Consider the following 17,583-nt stretch of genomic DNA (forward strand, 5'->3'; position numbering starts at 1 on the left):
TTTAATAATGATTCTTTACTCAAAGATAACATCCCCAATGCTGAATATGTGGAGTCAGTATGATGGTCCATTCCTGTGATGTCTGATTCACAGTGTTTGAACAACATAGACATGTTGTCATCAGAAACCCTGTACTACAGTATGTTATTACTGCTCGGCTCCTGGGTTTTGTTCAAACTGAAACGAACACTTGACCTTGAGAACTGTTACTGCACTTTGGAACTGATAAGTGTCTGTTGGTGTTGGACTCTCCTACAGTACAGTGGTGAAGTATATGGATGTGACTTTCTGACCCTGTAGTAACAGTTAGGCCCCGTACACACTCAGGTTGGACAACTGATTTACCACACGTTGGGACACAAAGGTTGTAAATTATACTTAAAAAATACAAATATATTTAACCTTTATTTAACTAGGCAAATCAGTTAAGAACAAATTCTTATTTTACAATGACGGCCTACCCGGGCCTCCCCTAACAAGGACGATGCTGGGCCAATTGGGCCCCTATGGGACTCCCTGTAACCACGTTCTTCGTTTGTCGCAAGAAAGTCGGACCGAAATGCAGCGTGTTGGTTACTCATGTTTATTAGTGAAACAAACAACGGAACTATACATGAAATAACTAATAAATACAAAACAACAAAACGGAACGTGAAACCTATTACAGCCTATCTGGTGAACACTACACAGAGAGAGGAACAATCACCCACGAAATACAAAGAGAAACCCAGGCTACCTAAATACGGTTCCCAATCAGAGACAACGAGAATCACCTGACTCTGATTGAGAACCGCCTCAGGCAGCCAAACCTATGAAACACACACCCCTAATCAGCCACAATCCCAATAACTAAAAAAAACCACTAAGAATACAACAAACAATAAACCCATGTCACACCCTGGCCTGACCAACTAATGAACTAAAACACAAAATACTAAGACCAAGGCGTGACAGTCCCGATCCCAGCCAGTTGCGAACCAGTGTTTGCAGTGACGCCTGTAGCCCTGAGATACAGTGCCTTAGACCACTGTGCCACTCAGGAGCCTTAAAATACAGTAGGCTAATACTGATATTCCTAAGAGGGTTCATCCACACAAAATATTTCACACAACCTTTGTACAATGTCTCCATAACACTGTTTGTGCAGAAACACTCTGTTGTATTAAACCAGTTTTACCAAGCTCATTGTGCATTATTAGTTCTACAACTTCAGTGTGTACAGGGCCTTAAAGGAAACATTCCTCATCAAATCAAACCTTATTTGTCACATGCGCCGAATACAAAACAGGTGTAGACTTACAGTGAAATGCTTATTAACAAGCCCTTAACCAACAATGCAGTTCAAGAAATAATTAAGAAAATGTTTATCAAATAAACTACAGCAAAAATGATAAAAAAGTAACACAATAAAATAACAAAAATGAGACTATATACAGAGGGTACCGGTTAGTTGAGGTAATTTGTACATGTAGGTAGTGGTAAAGTGACTGTGCATAGATAATAAACAGGAAGTAGCAGCAGTGTAAAAACAAAGCTGTGCTTCGGTAGCCTGAAGTGAAAGTGAAAGTGGATGAGTTACTGAGTTATTACATGTAAGACCAGGAGCATTATTCTCTGGTAACTGTAATAACCCTGAGTCTGTGTAGGAAATAGAGGCGTTGTTGGACACTGGAGCAGACACTCTACTTGGACTTTCCAGCGGTGCACATTCTTCATACGGACATCCAGGTACTTGCAGGAACTAACGTCTGCTTGGTTGAAGGATGCTATGAGGATGACAACACATCAAACAAGAATATACTTCCCAGTAATTTGTCATGTAGCTCTAACTACTTCTAGAGAAGTTATTTTCTCATTAAATAAAGCAGAAGTGAAGAGCAGGAATGTAAGAGTGGAACAGGACAGTTTCCCAGTAAAAGAGACTCCTCCTACTAGTATGTAATGAACTCTTAGCTGATGCATTTCACACATATTCCTATCTCATTCATAACGTATCTTTAAGTCATAAGGACCAAGAGGAAGAAGCAGTGGGAACCAGGTATTGAAGCAGTGTTGCGATCAGAATAAAGTACAGCATGCTTTGGATTGTCTTGAATGACCAACAATTTTGACAGAAATTATTTCCTGTCTGTATTCCTGTCTTGTCAAAAGCAATGCTACTCTGTTCTGATCCACTCTTTTCCCAGGGAAAGTGAACCGTGTGTTTTCATTATTGAGTGTCTTGCCAACTGTGAAATGTATTTAGAATGCTCTTCTGAAGCTGTTGTATTGAGTGTTCATGTTTTCATCTTAGTTTTGTTTCTTAGACATCTTTGTCATTTGTGTCTTTGTCATCTGCTGCAGCCAGAAACACGATCCACCACCATCATGATTTCCAAGGCCGTAAAATCCATGTTGAAGGAAGTAGATTCTAACGGTAGCCTGATTCCAGTGTCCAGTCTGAACGACAGCTCTGGTAAACTGAATCTCCTCTCACTCATTGTGAAGACCAGGCCCAGATGTGGATGCTTCTGGCAGGAACCGAAATACCAGTCCAGAGGCTTTTCCCTGAGTGATGTGCTGAAACCCGGAGAACCTGAAGACAAACCTTTAAACCCAGGTAAACACCAGAACATTGGACTAGCGTTTGACTATTAACCGAAAGGTTGCAAGATCGAATCCCAGAACTGACAAGTTAAAAATCTGTCGTTCTGCCGGCCGAACAAGGTAGTTAACCCACTGTTCCTAGGCCTTCATTGAAAATAAGAATTTGTTCTTAACTGACTTGCCTAGTAAAATAAAGGTAAAATAAAAATAATTAAAAAACAGCCCCTCTGGCAGGGTTGCCAGGTCTAGAAAAAAATTCCCAGGCGTTGACTACGCAAAACCCACCCAAAAGGCCTGAAAACTAGTCCAACCTTTATTTCCGTCAGCAATAAACCTTTTTTCCATTAACGTTATCGAACCAAATAGAAGGAATATTGACGATACTTGTAATGACGTTAGAAGCAAAATTCGGTTTTCATCCAAATAATATTTATTGCAAACTATAACATGATAAAATATAGGAATTTGAATATGTCGCAAGAGAAAATATAATTTGCCCTTATTAAACTCACCAGATAATTTTCCATCAATGGATGTTGATATTAAACTCAAAGACAGACCATATAAACAATACACGGCAGTACAATAATGACAAGATAAACAATAAACTCTTATAAGACAGGGATCAATAAGCGTGAGCGGGATGTGGTATATGATGTGGTATATGGCCAATATACCACGGCTAAGCCATATACCACAACCCCCCTGAGTGCTGTTCTTAGAAGCACGATGCAACGCCAAGTGTCTGGATACAGCCCTTAGCCGTGGTATATTGGCCATATACCACAACCCCCCTGAGTGCCTTATTGCTATTATAAACTGGTTACCAACGTAATTAGAACAGTAAAAATACATATTTTGTCATACCCATGGTACACTGTCTGATATAGCTTGGTGGTCAGCCAATCAGCATTCAGGGCTCGAACCCGGTTTATAATTGTAAATAAATCCATTTAGCGCATGTACATAATTATAGATCTTTTAAACCCAGGTAAACACCATTACAGCCCCTCAGGCAGGGTGCTTGTGTTAACCAATAGCCTGCTGGAATAGGCTACTGGGGAAGAGGTCATAATTATAGATCTTTTAAACCCAGGTAAACACCATTACAGCCCCTCAGGCAGGGTGCTTGTGTTAACCAATAGCCTGCTGGAATAGGCTACTGGGGAAGAGGTCATAATTATAGATCTTTTAAACCCAGGTAAACACCATTACAGCCCCTCAGGCAGGGTGCTTGTGTTAACCAATAGCCTGCTGGAATAGGCTACTGGGGAAGAGGTCATAATTATAGATCTTTTAAACCCAGGTAAACACCATTACAGCCCCTCAGGCAGGGTGCTTGTGTTAACCAATAGCCTGCTGGAATAGGCTACTGGGGAAGAGGTCATAATTTCAATCACTGAATTAAATATGAATAATATGTATATGAACTGAATATGCTTGTCAACAACAGCCAGAGTTTGTTTACCTGTAGCCTAATCTGACTGACTGTTACTGTCAATCTATTGCATTCTAACAATTGATGACAATTGCGATAGAGCTTTGATAATTTACAATTTAATAAACTAAACATGGCCATTAATAACTTCATAATAACACAAGGTTACAACAACATTAAACTGAAGTTACAGGCTATTTATTAAATCCGTTTTCCAGCTCCAAGTAGGCTACACAAGTGGCACAAATTGATTTGCATCGACTCCAGCAACTCCATCTCAACATATTTATTTTGTCAAATTATATTCTACAGTAGCCTACAATGGCATATCAATTAATAGGCTAATAGGTCAACGGATGCAAACGTGTCATTCTTCACATTTGTCTGTTTCATTGAGGACTTTTCCCAATCACAGAATCAGCGAGGGAGTTCCAGAACATCCATTTAGGATTTCCACTAGCACATCCCCGGAAACCCTAGAACTGAGCATGTGTAAAACACAGTCCACATTAGAAGGGAGTTTAAACCACCTCCACGTGAATTATTCTAATTTGCCCAAAGTGGTTATCCTGTGTTTTGTCACCGTTATTTCTTGATGCGCATCAGTTGTAGCATGTTAACATGTTTTATTGTAAAATGGTTGGAAAAAATAGGTGACTCCATAATGGCATTCTAAATAGCCTACCTACAACTGGTAAAAAGTTGTCATAAAGTGTGTGTGTGCTGCTTTGTCTCCTCTCACTCATGTGACTCAGCCAATAATGGACTAAGCTGCCTGCAGCAGTTATCTCTCAACTACCCTAATCCAGTGTCTCAACATACACACCCTTCCAGCACTCCCCTAACTCACTCACTCAGCAACAGCCTGCCTCACTGCCTGAGTCAGTTGCAGCAGGTCACAGTGAAATAAATATTATATATATATATATATATAGTCGTGGCCAAAAGTTTTGAGAATGACACAAATATACATTTTCACAAAGTCTGCTGCCTCAGTTTGTATGATGGCAATTTGCATATACTCCAGAATGTTATGAAGAGTGATCAGATTAATTGCAATTCATTGCAAAGTCCCTCTTTGCCATGCAAATGAACTGAATCCCAAGAAAACATTTCCACTGCATTTCAGCCCTGCCACAAAAGGACCAGCTGACATCATGTCAGTGATTATCTCGTTAACATAGGTGTGAGATTACAAGGCTGGAGATTACTCTGTCATGCTGATTGAGTTCGAATAACAGACTAGAAGCTTCAAAAGGAGGGTGGTGCTTGGAATCATTGTTCTTCCTCTGTCAATCATGGTTACCTGCAAGGAAACACGTGCCGTCAGCAAAGAAGCCACTTCTCTCCAGGAAAAACATCAGGGACAGACTGATATTCTGCAAAAGGTACAGCGATTGGACTGCTGAGGACTTGGGTAAAGTAATTTTCTCTGATGAATCCTCTTTCCGATTGTTTGGGGCATCCGGAAAAAAAGCTTGTCCGGAGAAGACAAGGTGAGCGCTACCATCAGTCCTGTGTCATGCCAACAGTAAAGCATCCTGAGACCATTCATGTGTGGGGTTGCTTCTCAGCCAAGGGAGTGGGCTCACTCACAATTTTGCCTAAGAACACAGCCATGAATAAAGAATGGTACCAACACATCCTCCGAGAGAAACTTCTCCCAACCATCCAGGACAGTTTGGTGACGAACAATGCCTTTTCCAGCATGATGGATCACCTTGCCATAAGGCAAAAGTGATAACTAAGTGGCTCGGGGAACAAAACATCAATATTTTGGGTCCATGGCCAGGAAACTCCCCAGACCTTAATCCCATTGAGAACTTGTGGTCAATCCTCAAGAGGCAGATGGACAAACAAAACCCCACAAATTTTGACAAACTCCAAGCATTGATTATGCAAGAATGGGCTGCCATCATGTGGATCAGAAGTGAATTGACAGCATGCCAGGGCGGATTGCAGAGGTCTTGAAAAAGAAGGGTCAACACTGCAAACATTGACTCTTTGCATCAACTTCATGTAATTGTCAATAAAAGCCTTTGACACTTATGAAAAGCTTGTAATTATACATCAGTATTCCATAGTAACATCTGACAAAAATATCTAAAGATACTGAAGCAGCAAACATTGTGGAAATGAATATTTGTGTCATTCTCAAAACTTTTGGCCAGGACTGTATATATAGTTGAAGTCGGAAGTTTACATACACCTTAGTCAAAGACATTTATACTCAGTTTTTCACAATATCTGACATTTAATCCTAATAAAAATTCCACTACTTTGGTGATTTAGGATCACCACTTTATTTTAAGTGAAATGTCAGAATAATAGTAGAGAGAATTAGTTATTTCAGCTTTTATTTCTTTCATCACATTCCCAGTGGGTCAGAAGTTTACATACACTCAATTCGTATTTGGTAACATTGCCTTTAAATTGTTTAACTTGGGTCAAGCGTTTCGGGTAGCCTTCCACAAGCCTCCCACAATAAATTGGGTGAATTGTGGCCCATTCCTCTTGACAGAGCTGATGGAACTGAGTCAGGTTTGTAGGCCTCCTTGCTCGCACACACAAACGTTCTATAGGATTGAGGTCAGGGCTTTGTGATGGCCATTCCAATACCTTGACTTTATTGTCCTTAAGCCATTTTGCCACAACTTTGGAAGTATGCATGGGGTCATTGTCCATTTGGAAGACCCATTTGCGACCAAGCTTTAACTTCCTGACTGATGTCTTGAGATGTTGCTTCAATATATCTACATCATTTTATTTCCTTCCACATAATGTTATGTCCAATTCCAGTACTTCCTCAAATATCATTATTATTGATAACCCACATCATCAAAATAATTCACACTTGTCTTCCTATTTCCACATAATCTGCAATGGTTTACCACCCCAACAGGGCACACAACTAACCTTCCATTCACACACACTTTCATGGCCAATACAACACACCCCGTTATAGCTATGCAGGGAACCAACCCCGCCGGGATTTACCCCCTAGAACTCACCCTTCGTAGGTTCCAAAATCAAAATCAAATCAAATTTATTTATATAGTCCTTCGTACATCAGCTGATATCTCAAAGTGCTGTACAGAAACCCAGCCTAAAACCCCAAACAGCAAGCAATGCAGGTGTAGAAGCACGGTGGCTAGGAAAAACTCCCTAGAAAGGCCAAAACCTAGGAAGAAACCTAGAGAGGAACCGGGCTATGTGGGGTGGCCAGTGTTCTTCTGGCTGTGCCAGGTAGAGATTATAACAGAACATGGCCAAGATGTTCAAATGTTCATAAATGACCAGCATGGTCGACCAGCATAATAATAAGGCAGAACAGTTGAAACTGGAGCAGCAACACGGCCAGGTGGACTGGGGACAGCAAGGAGTCATCATGTCAGGTAGTCCTGGGGCATGGTCCTAGGGCTCAGGTCCTCCGAGAGAGAGAAAGAAAGAGAATTAGAGAGAGCATATGTGGGGTGGCCAGTCCTCTTCCGGCTGTGCCGGGTGGAGATTATAACAGAACATGGCCAAGATGTTCAAATGTTCATAAAAGACCAGCATGGTCGAATAATAATAAGGCAGAACACTTGAAACTGGAGCAGCAGCACGGCCAGGTGGACTGGGGACAGCTAGGAGTCATCATGTCAGGTAGTCCTGGGGCATGGTCCTAGGGCTCAGGTCCTCCGAGAGAGAGAAGGAGAGAATTAGAGAACGCACACTTAGATTCACACAGGACACCGAATTGGACAGGAGAAGAACTCCAGATAACAAACTGACCCCAGCCCCCCGACACATAAACTACTGCAGCGTAAATACTGGAGGCTGAGACAGGAGGGGTCAGGAGACACTGTGGCCCCATCCGAGGACACCCCCGGACAGGGCCAAACAGGAAGGATATAACCCCACCCACAATTAGGAGGCCTGCGTCTTGTGACCGTAGTGTACGTGTAGGTATGTACGGCAGGACCAAATCAGAGAGATAGGTAGGAGCAAGCCCATGTAATGCTTTGTAGGTTAGCAGCAAAACCTTGAAATCAGCCCTTGCTTTGACAGGAAGCCAGTGTAGGGAGGCAAGCACTGGAGTAATATGATCAAATTTTTTGGTTCTAGTCAGGATTCTAGCAGCCGTATTTAGCACTAACTGAAGTTTATTTAGTGCTTTATCCGGGTAGCCGGAAAGTAGAGCATTGCAGTAGTCTAACCTAGAAGTGACAAAAGCATGGATACATTTTTCTGCATCATTTTTGGACAGAAAGTTTCTGATTTTTGCAATGTTACGTAGATGGAAAAAAGCTGTCCTTGAAATGGTCTTGATATGTTCTTCAAAAGAGAGATCAGGGTCAAAAGCAGCACTAAGGTCTAGGAGCACGAGGACAGATGCAGAGCCTCGGTCCGATGCCATTAAAATGTAATTTACCACCTTCACAAGTGCAGTCTAAGTGCTATGATGGGGTCTAAAACCAGACTGAAGCATTTCTTATTCATTGTTTGTCTTCAGGAAGGCAGTGAGTTGCTGCGCAACAGCCTTTTCTAAGATTTTTGAGAGGAATGGAAGATTCGATATAGGCCGATAGTTTTTTATATTTTCTGGGTCAAGGTTTGGCTTTTTCAAGAGAGACTTTATTACTGCCACTTTTAGTGAGTTTGATACACATCCGGTGGATAGAGAGACGTTTATTATGTTCAACATAGGAGGACCAAGCACAGGAAGCAGCTCTTTTAGTAGTTTAGTTGGAATAGGGTCCAGTATGCAGCTTGAAAGTTTAGAGGCCATGATTATTTTCATCATTGTGTCAAGAGATATAGTACTAAAACACTTGAGCGTCTCTCTTGATCCTAGGTCCAGGCAGAGTTGTGCAGACTCAGGACAACTGAGCTTTGAAGGAATACGCAGATTTAAAGAGGAGTCTGTAATTTGCTTTCTAATAATCATAATTTTTTCCTCAAAGAAGTTCATGAATTTATCACTGCTAAATTGAAAGTCATCCTCTCTTGGGGAATGCTGCTTTTTAGTTAGCTTTGCGACAGTATCAAAAAGGAATTTCGGATTGTTCTTATTTTCCTCAATTAAGTTAGAAAAATAGGATGATCGAGCAGCAGTAAGGGCTCTTCGGTACTGCACGGTACTGTCTTTCCAAGCTAGACGGAAGACTTCCAGTTTGGTGTGGCGCCATTTCCGTTCCAATTTTCTGGAAGCTTGCTTCAGAGCTCGGGTATTTTCTGTGTACCAGGGAGCTAGTTTCTTATGAGAAATGTTTTTAGTTTTTAGGGGTGCAACTGCATCTAGGGTATTGCGCAAGGTTAAATTGAGTTCCTCAGTTAGGTGGTTAACTGATTTTTGTCCTCTGGCGTCATTGGGTAGACAGAGGGAATCTGGAAGGACATCAAGGAATCTTTGTGTTGTCTGTGAATTTATAGCACGACTTTTGATGTTCCTTGGTTGGGGTCTGAGCAGATTATTTGTTGCAGTTGCAAACGTAATAAAATGGTGGTCCGATAGTTCAGTATTATGAGGAAAAACATTAAGATCCACAACATTTATTCCATGGGACAAAACTAGGTCCAGCGTATGACTGTGACAGTGAGTGGGTCCAGAGACATGTTGGACAAAACCCACTGAGTCGATGATGGCTCCGAAAGCCTTTTGGAGTGGGTCTGTGGACTTTTCCATGTGAATATTAAAGTCACCAAAGATTAGAATATTATCTGCTATGACTACAAGGTCCGATAGGAATTCAGGGAACTCAGTGAGGAACGTTGTATATGGCCCAGGAGGCCTGTAAACAGTAGCTATAAAAAGTGATTGAGTAGGCTGCATAGATTTCATGACTAGAAGCTCAAAAGACGAAAACGTCTTTTTTTTTTGTAAATTGAAATTTGCTATCGTAAATGTTAGCAATACCTCCGCCTTTGCGGGATGCACGGGGGATATGGTCACTAGTGTAGCCCGGAGGTGAGGCCTCATTTAACACAGTAAATTCATCAGGCTTATGCCATGTTTCAGTCAGGCCAATCACATCAAGATTATGATCAGTGATTAGTTCATTGACTATAATTGCCTTTGAAGTAAGGGATCTGACATTAAGTAGCCCTATTTTGAGATGTGAGGTATCATGATCTCTTTCAATAATGACAGGAATGGAGGTGGTCTTTATCCTAGTGAGATTGCTAAGGCGAACACCACCATGTTTAGTTTTGCCCAACCTCTGTCGAGGCACAGACACGGTGTCAATGGTGATAGCTGAGCTGACTACACTGACTCTTCTGGCTCTTCGGAAGTAAGGGATCTAAGGTTCCAGCCTGTGCGGGCTTACCTTCCGGGACTCACCCTATATTTATAGTAATCACAGTAATTAACCCACTGGGATTTACTATTGACTTTATAGTAATAGCAGGAACCAACCCACTAGGGAGTTACCCCCTAGGACTTACCCTACAGGTACCAGCCTGTATGAGTTTACCTTCCGGGCCTTACCATTTACTAAAAAGCTACGACCGGTTGTTACACAATGGGCTTATATAATTAACCTCAGGCTCTCCAGGTCCGTATCCCATAATTAGTTCAGCCAACGATTCTCATCTCCCCAAGATGTCAAAATGAGTGGAAACAGATATAGGACGTAGACTACCTTGTTTGTTGCCAGCTCTGCTCCACTGATGTGGACTCTTTGGTTTGATGACAAATCATGGTGAACTCTGCTCGCAGCGCCATCTGTTAGGTCCTTATTTTTCAGAGTAACTCGGGTCTGAATTCCCACTTTATGAAAAAATGATGAAAATGATCATGTGTCTATTCTAATGTTGAATGTTCCCTCAGATGTGAAGGAGTCTGACTTCGTGGACCACAGTGGGACATTTGCTGACAAGAAAGAAATGAAGGCAGGAGGAAATGTGGAGGGATTGTTGGCTGATTTAAAACTTAACTTGGGCTTAAAATGCATCAACGAACAAGAGTCGTCCTTTGGAAGACTGAAGAAGGAGGAGGTGAAAGTGAAGGAGTTGGTTAACTACTCGAAAGACAAGTGAGTTGCCCTACACTGTACATACACTGAGTGTACAAAACATTAAGAACACCTGCTCTTTCCATCACAGACTGACCAGGTGAATCTGGGTTGCAATTAGTAACATATCATACGAATAGTAATTCATAACATATCATACGAAATGAATGATGGACATCCACAAATGAATACATACGAAACGTAACTTATTACACTAAATGGAGAGAGACAGATTTACGTTCACTTCAATCCCTGAGTCCAGGTTGGTATGTTAACTACAATCATACAGTTCACCTGCCCAAGGAGTCCAGGTTGGTATGTTAACTACAATCATACAGTTCACCTGCCCAGTCCAGTATGTTAACTACAATCATACAGTCCAGGTTGGTATGTTAACTACAATCATACAGTTCACCTGCCCAAGGAGTCCAGGTTGGTATGTTAACTACAATCATACAGTTCACCTGCCCAAGGAGTCCAGGTTGGTATGTTAACTACAATCATACAGTTCACCTGCCCAAGGAGTCCAGGTTGGTATGTTAACTACAATCATACAGTTCACCTGCCCAAGGAGTCCAGGTTGGTATGTTAACTACAATCATACAGTTCACCTGCCCAAGGAGTCCAGGTTGGTATGTTAACTACAATCATACAGTTCACCTGCCCAAGGAGTCCAGGTTGGTATGTTAACTACAATCATACAGTTCACCTGCCCAAGGAGTCCAGGTTGATATGTTAACTACAATCATACAGTTCACCTGCCCAAGGAGTCCAGGTTGGTATGTTAACTACAATCATACAGTTCACCTGCCCAAGGAGTCAATATTTAGACCCAAGACCAGCAGGCAAAATGGGTTGCAATGTGGTCATGCTGGCATCTAATCTGACATCATGGTCAGGTTGTATACTGGTTGTAAAAAGGGCGTTTTCTGGTTGAGGTTCTGTCAGATGACAAAGAAGTGGAACTGTACTGATTTAGCAACTTCCTCATACTTGGAATACAGCTTAGAATCCTCACTGCTCTCGCAATCAGCATAACACTAAAGAATCGCAGGGTCTAGATTCAATCCGGACCATGGAAGGTCATTTACACTTGAGACGACATGTACAGTATGCAGCGTTTATGTCCAAATCTAAGGTCATTAACCTTTTAAAAAATAGTTTACTAAAGAGATATGATTAAGTATTTTGCTCACCATGTAATTTCCCTTCATTTAAATTGAGTAACAGCAAATACACTTTTTATTTAGACACACACCAAATGATCAATAAAATACTCAAATGTCTGACATACTCTACTTAAAGGGTGTGATTAGCTAGTATAACAGTTTGCCACTTGAGATAATGCTTAATGTCCTGTGATTTATAAGGTGGCAACACTAATGACATAAGGCTTAAGGACACATTATATTTGTTTAAAAAAAAGTATTTTAATAGCCTTCTTTGTTTTTATTGATCTATACAATATATGAAATACTTTTACTTCTATCATTCAAAATAATAGATAGATGTCTTTAAATCCCTAATCTCTAAACTCTACACATCAGTACTGGGACAAACCAATTTGCTTTCCTTAAGATCTTTAAACAATAAAAAACATAACAATAATGTTTTGCATTATATAGGACTTGTTTTCACATTGATAAACAGTTCAATATCAACTAAAACTATTTGTCATTTTAGGGCTGTACTCAATCCGGATCGCGGAAATTCATCTTTGCAGTGTGATTGACATGATTATTTCCCTGGTAAACGCTGCATATGACTTTTACATTTCTTTGGCGTAATCCGTAACGCTTCAGTGTTACAGACTGAAGAGAGCCTTTAAAGGGTTTTTCATGGTGGCAAAGGCGAGGGAAGTAAAAGACATTGCAGTTCAAGTATGACCTCTAGTAAGAAGCATAACTAGTACCTTTAAATAATATTTCCTCATCCACTGTATCATTTATTTGGGTCCCTCCTGCAGAGTTCTGGACATGACCCACCCTGTGATCAAGCAGACCCAGGAGAAGCCCAGGGCAATATTAGGGGTGTTGACGGAGAGGATTATGACATCACAACCTTGCCCGGTCACAAACAAAGTCCGTAAGCATGGCAATGCAGCAGCCAAGATGAGCTCCTGCGTGGCCCTGAGCGTTAAGGTAGTAGGAAAGATTACTAGGCGTTCTACTGAACTGAATTATGCTTTTATCATATTTTCATGAGTGGAAACGGGCACCAAACGTCTCTGACTGATTTGACATTTCCTCCACAGGCCTCTATGAAGCAGAGCGGCAGTACTCAGACAGATAGTGATGTGTCACTGAAGATTCCTGAATATACTGTCGTGGCCTTCAGTCTGATTGAACTCAAGGTCAAACGCAATGGAAAGTTTGGTGAGGAAGTGTATGGTTTGTCAATCTCCCAGGTATAGCTGCATGGTTAAGTACCATGGTAAAGTACACAGCCAGCGTCTATGTTCCTCAGTGTATTTAGTATATCCACTGTATTTAGTATATACACTGTATTTAGTACAGCCACTGTATCTAGTATAGCCACTGTATTTAGTACAGCCACTGTATCTAGTATAGCCACTGTATTTAGTACAGCCACTGTATTTAGTACAGCCACTGTATCTGTCTGTGTGTTACTGTTTATGACTGTTCTCTGCTCTTGTCCACAGAGCTGTGCCTCTTCTCCAACAATGGGGGCTTTGAAAAGGTTAGGTCAAATTACGAGATTGAAGAGGATGGATTTATGGACCTGGTAGGCGACTTTGATGCCAACAGCCCCTTAAATCTGAACAAAGGTAAAAATGCCAGTGGAGGGTAATGTCTCCTGTCTAGTGGTCACTGTATTTAGTATATCCACTGTATTTAGTATATTCTCCATCTGGTCAACATGTATTCTACTGAATACATCTGGTCAACATGTATTCTACTGAATGGAACATCTTATGTAGTCTACTATGGAACATCCACTGTATTTATCTGGTATATCCACTGTATGTAGTTACTGAATATGGTCAACCACTGTATTTAGTCTACTGAATGGAACATCCACTGTATTTACTGAATGGAACATCTGGTCAACATGTAATGTAGTCTACTGAATGGAGCATCTGGTCAACATGTAGTCTACTGAATGGAACATCTGGTCAACATGTAGTCTACTGAATGGAACATCTGGTCAACATGTAGTCTACTGAATGGAACATCTGGTCAACATGTAGTCTACTGAATGGAACATCTGGTCAGCATGTAGTCTACTGAATGGAACCACTAGTCTACTGAATGGAACATCTGGTCAACATGTAGTCCTGAATGGAACATCTGGTCAACATGTAATGTAGTCACTGAATGGAATGTCTGGTCAACATGTAGTCTGAATCTGGTCAACATGTAGTCTACTGAATGGTTACATGTAATGTTTACTGAATGGACATTCTCTACTGAATCATTGTCAACATGTAGCTGAATGGAACATCTGGTCAACATGTAGTCTACTGAATGGAACATCTGGTCAACATGTAGTCTACTGAATGGAACATCTGGTCAACATGTAGTCTACTGAATGGAACATCTGGTCAGCATGTAGTCTACTGAATGGAACATCTGGTCAACATGTAGTCTACTGAATGGAACATCTGGTCAACATGTAGTCTACTGAATGGAACATCTGGTCAAAGTCACTGAATGGAACATCTGGTCAACATGTAGTGTACTGAAATCTGAACAAAGTCTACTGAAAAATGCTGAATGGAACAGTGGATGGTAATGTCTCCATCTGGTCAGCATGTCTACTGAATAGTGGTCAACATGTAGTCTACTGAATGGAACATCTGGTCAACATGTAATGTAGTCTGGTCAACATGTAGTCTACTGAATGGAACATCTGGTCAACATGTAATGTAGTCTACTGAATGGAATGTAGTCTACTGAATGGAACGTCTGGTCAACATGTCTACTGGATGGAACGTCTGGTCAACATGTAATGTAGTCTACTGAATGGAATGTTCAATATTTAAGTTGTTCTTTTTGATTAGTAATTATGAAGTTACCACACTTTTGGTATATAAAAAAACCCATTGATCAATATTTTACAAAGTAACACGTTCTGGTCTGTCTGTTGTTTGTGTGTTGACAGAACTGGAGAAACTGAGTTGTCATTTCCAGCTGCTGTCAGTCCTGCCAGCAGACACACGTTCCTCTCTGCTCCAGCTCCTCAAGACAACCATGGAGGACAGAGAGGCAGTCAGTGCGCTGGAGAGTGTGGTGAATGAGACGTACAGAAACAGGGGCACAAACACACACACACACACACACACACACACACACACACACACACACACACACACACACACACACACACAACTAATAGCAGGAATGAATATCTCACCCTGAATATCTGTAACATTCTCACTGTCTTTCATATTCTCTCTCTCTCTCTCATCACAGCTGGATCAGTTGTGTGAAGGTGAGACTCCTGACCTGGGTGATCTGGAAGAGTCTGAGAGGGAAACAGTCCAGGCCATACTGGATCTTGTAGACCAATGTGTTGGGAAGGATGAGGACGAGATCCGATCCTCACTTCTCAGTGCCGTCCACCTCATTGTCAGTGCCATGGACGGTGAGATAGAGAGCAGTTTTCACAGGATTCTCCAGTTATTATTTGATCAGTTCCTGGGAAACTAGGTTCACTACTGTGGTTTTATGTGTGTATATTTATTCATTCAGGAATGACAGATGAAGGTCTCTCTGTGTTGGGATCCTGTTGCAGTCCTCCAGTCTTACAGGCCCTGCAGATCCTGGTGAGTTCACACCTGCTTGATTGAGCCTCCAGTCCTATATGGCCTTTTAGAAAAGAGTGCATGTAAGCTTATTCCTGTGCTGCTTGTCCTCCAGGTGCAGCATGTGGCAGCAGGGAGTGAGGAGACCCTCTCTCTGAGAGATGCAGGTCTGGCTGTTCTGACTGAGGAGGAGCTGTATCAGAGGACAGAGAGTCTCTTTGGTCACTCTGAAGTTACACTGAAGAGAGAGGAGGACACACTGAGGACAGAGATGAAGGACCAGCCTGGATACCTTCCTCTAGTCATGAGTATCGCTGTGAATGGCCTGGCCTCTTTAGGAAAGATTTAGCTGAATAGAAACATTCCTTGTGCTACAAAGTGGATATATAAACTGCACCGCCAGGGATGAATTTCAGAAATGTCACATTTTATAATGTATTGTTGACGATTGCAAAGATACTTGGAGCAGGAGTAAAAAGTATAAAAAACAAGATAATGCACGTGAAGAAAAATGTATAAAACAATATGTGCTATAGCTGGTATATTAGCGTCCATGTGTTCCTAATGTTATGGTTTCAGATGGTGTTACAGGAATTAAATTCCTCTGTTTTATAACCAATTAAAATTAATCACTCTGTCAATTCATAAGAGGTTGTAAGACTCTTATTGGTATAAAATGGACAGAGACCAGCCTTTGAAATCAACCAGCTGCGTTTATTCTCGTGAGTACTGCTCATTACACATTTTACCACAGGTTATAAACTGAAAATGACGTCAGCGTTTTCTAAATGTTCCGTCTCTTCTTGACACTGGTAGAAAGGCTCTATAGTTCTCAAGCCTTCCCACCTCGCCTAGAGCCTGTGTAGATAGGCATTCTAGCCAGTCTGGCGATATAGTTAATTCATTTCTACCAAGGAACAGACAGTCATTGTTCTAATTCTTGATTATATTTACACACATTATATTCAGTACTAGGATTAAAAAGAAAATTCATACATATACAGTAACATAATATTATTCTGATTAGTACATATACAGTAACATAATAGTATTCTGATTAGTACATATACAGTAACATAATATTATTCTGATTAGTACATATACAGTAACATAATAGTATTCTGATTTGTCAGTCCTGATTGAAATGTATACATAATTAGTCATTATTGATAAAAATCTCAACTTCAGGTCCACATTTGATCAAGTTGTTGTCATATAAATCAATACATAAATTCCAACTACTGTACATTAATTAATGACACATTCCTACGTCATACTTCCATGATAATGGCTTTCATCAAAACGCAGTTGTATTTACTTCTGCCAGATGGCTTTCATACATTTTTGCCCATTGAAGACCATTCAAAAAGCGTTCAAAATTCAAAAACTACAAGGCTATTTTCAGAGTCACTTGCATAGCTTATTGTTGTTATAATGCTTTTTAATGTATTGTTAGGTAGCCCATAACCCATAACGTTACATCTAGGGGTCCTAGACCTAGTTACATGGTCTGTAACCAGACACGTTACGTCTAGGGGTCCTAGGCCTAGTTACACGGTCTGTAACCTGACTCTGACCAAGGCCTTTCTCCCCGATCGCTCAGTTTGGCCGGGTGGCCAGTTCTAGAAAGAGTTTTGATGGTTCTAAATGTCTTCCACTTAGGTATGATGGAGGCCACTGTGTTATTGGGGACCTTCAATGCTGCATAAATGTTTTTGTACCTTTCCCAGATCTGTGCCTAGACACAATCCGGTCTAGGAGCTCTACGGACAATTTCTTCGACTTCATCACTT

At 41.0% G+C, this 17,583-nt stretch overlaps 1 protein-coding gene across 2 annotated transcripts; it reads left to right on the forward strand.

The window, feature by feature from the left end:
• Positions 1 to 1,530: 1,530 nt before the first annotated feature.
• LOC135531284 (gasdermin-E-like) lies at positions 1,531 to 16,438 on the forward strand. 2 transcript variants are annotated; one of them, XM_064959406.1, is made up of 10 exons: positions 1,531 to 1,728; positions 2,344 to 2,599; positions 10,839 to 11,043; positions 12,989 to 13,163; positions 13,277 to 13,397; positions 13,685 to 13,810; positions 15,148 to 15,275; positions 15,459 to 15,630; positions 15,738 to 15,811; positions 15,906 to 16,438. In XM_064959406.1, exons 2-10 carry the CDS (start codon positions 2,368 to 2,370, stop codon positions 16,137 to 16,139), a joined length of 1,467 nt encoding a protein of 488 aa, XP_064815478.1. In that variant the 5' UTR covers positions 1,531 to 1,728; positions 2,344 to 2,367; the 3' UTR covers positions 16,140 to 16,438. The 2 variants fall into 2 exon arrangements, with proteins under 2 accessions (XP_064815478.1, XP_064815479.1); XM_064959407.1 differs by lacking the exon at positions 1,531 to 1,728 and adding an exon at positions 1,870 to 2,038.
• Positions 16,439 to 17,583: the final 1,145 nt, after the last annotated feature.

This window comes from Oncorhynchus masou, unplaced genomic scaffold (genome assembly GCF_036934945.1).
Source record: "Oncorhynchus masou masou isolate Uvic2021 unplaced genomic scaffold, UVic_Omas_1.1 unplaced_scaffold_1572, whole genome shotgun sequence".
Classification (NCBI taxonomy): Eukaryota; Metazoa; Chordata; class Actinopteri; order Salmoniformes; family Salmonidae; genus Oncorhynchus; species Oncorhynchus masou.

Excerpts from the sequence above, each read along its gene's own strand:
- LOC135531284 (XM_064959406.1), top strand. The coding sequence starts at position 2,368 with ATGATTTCCAAGGCCGTAAAATCCATGTTGAAGGAAGTAGATTCTAAC. Across the intron at positions 2,600-10,838 it reads AGACAAACCTTTAAACCCAG|ATGTGAAGGAGTCTGACTTC; the intron begins GTAAACACCAGA and ends ATGTTCCCTCAG. Across the intron at positions 15,276-15,458 it reads TCAGTGCGCTGGAGAGTGTG|CTGGATCAGTTGTGTGAAGG; the intron begins GTGAATGAGACG and ends CTCTCATCACAG.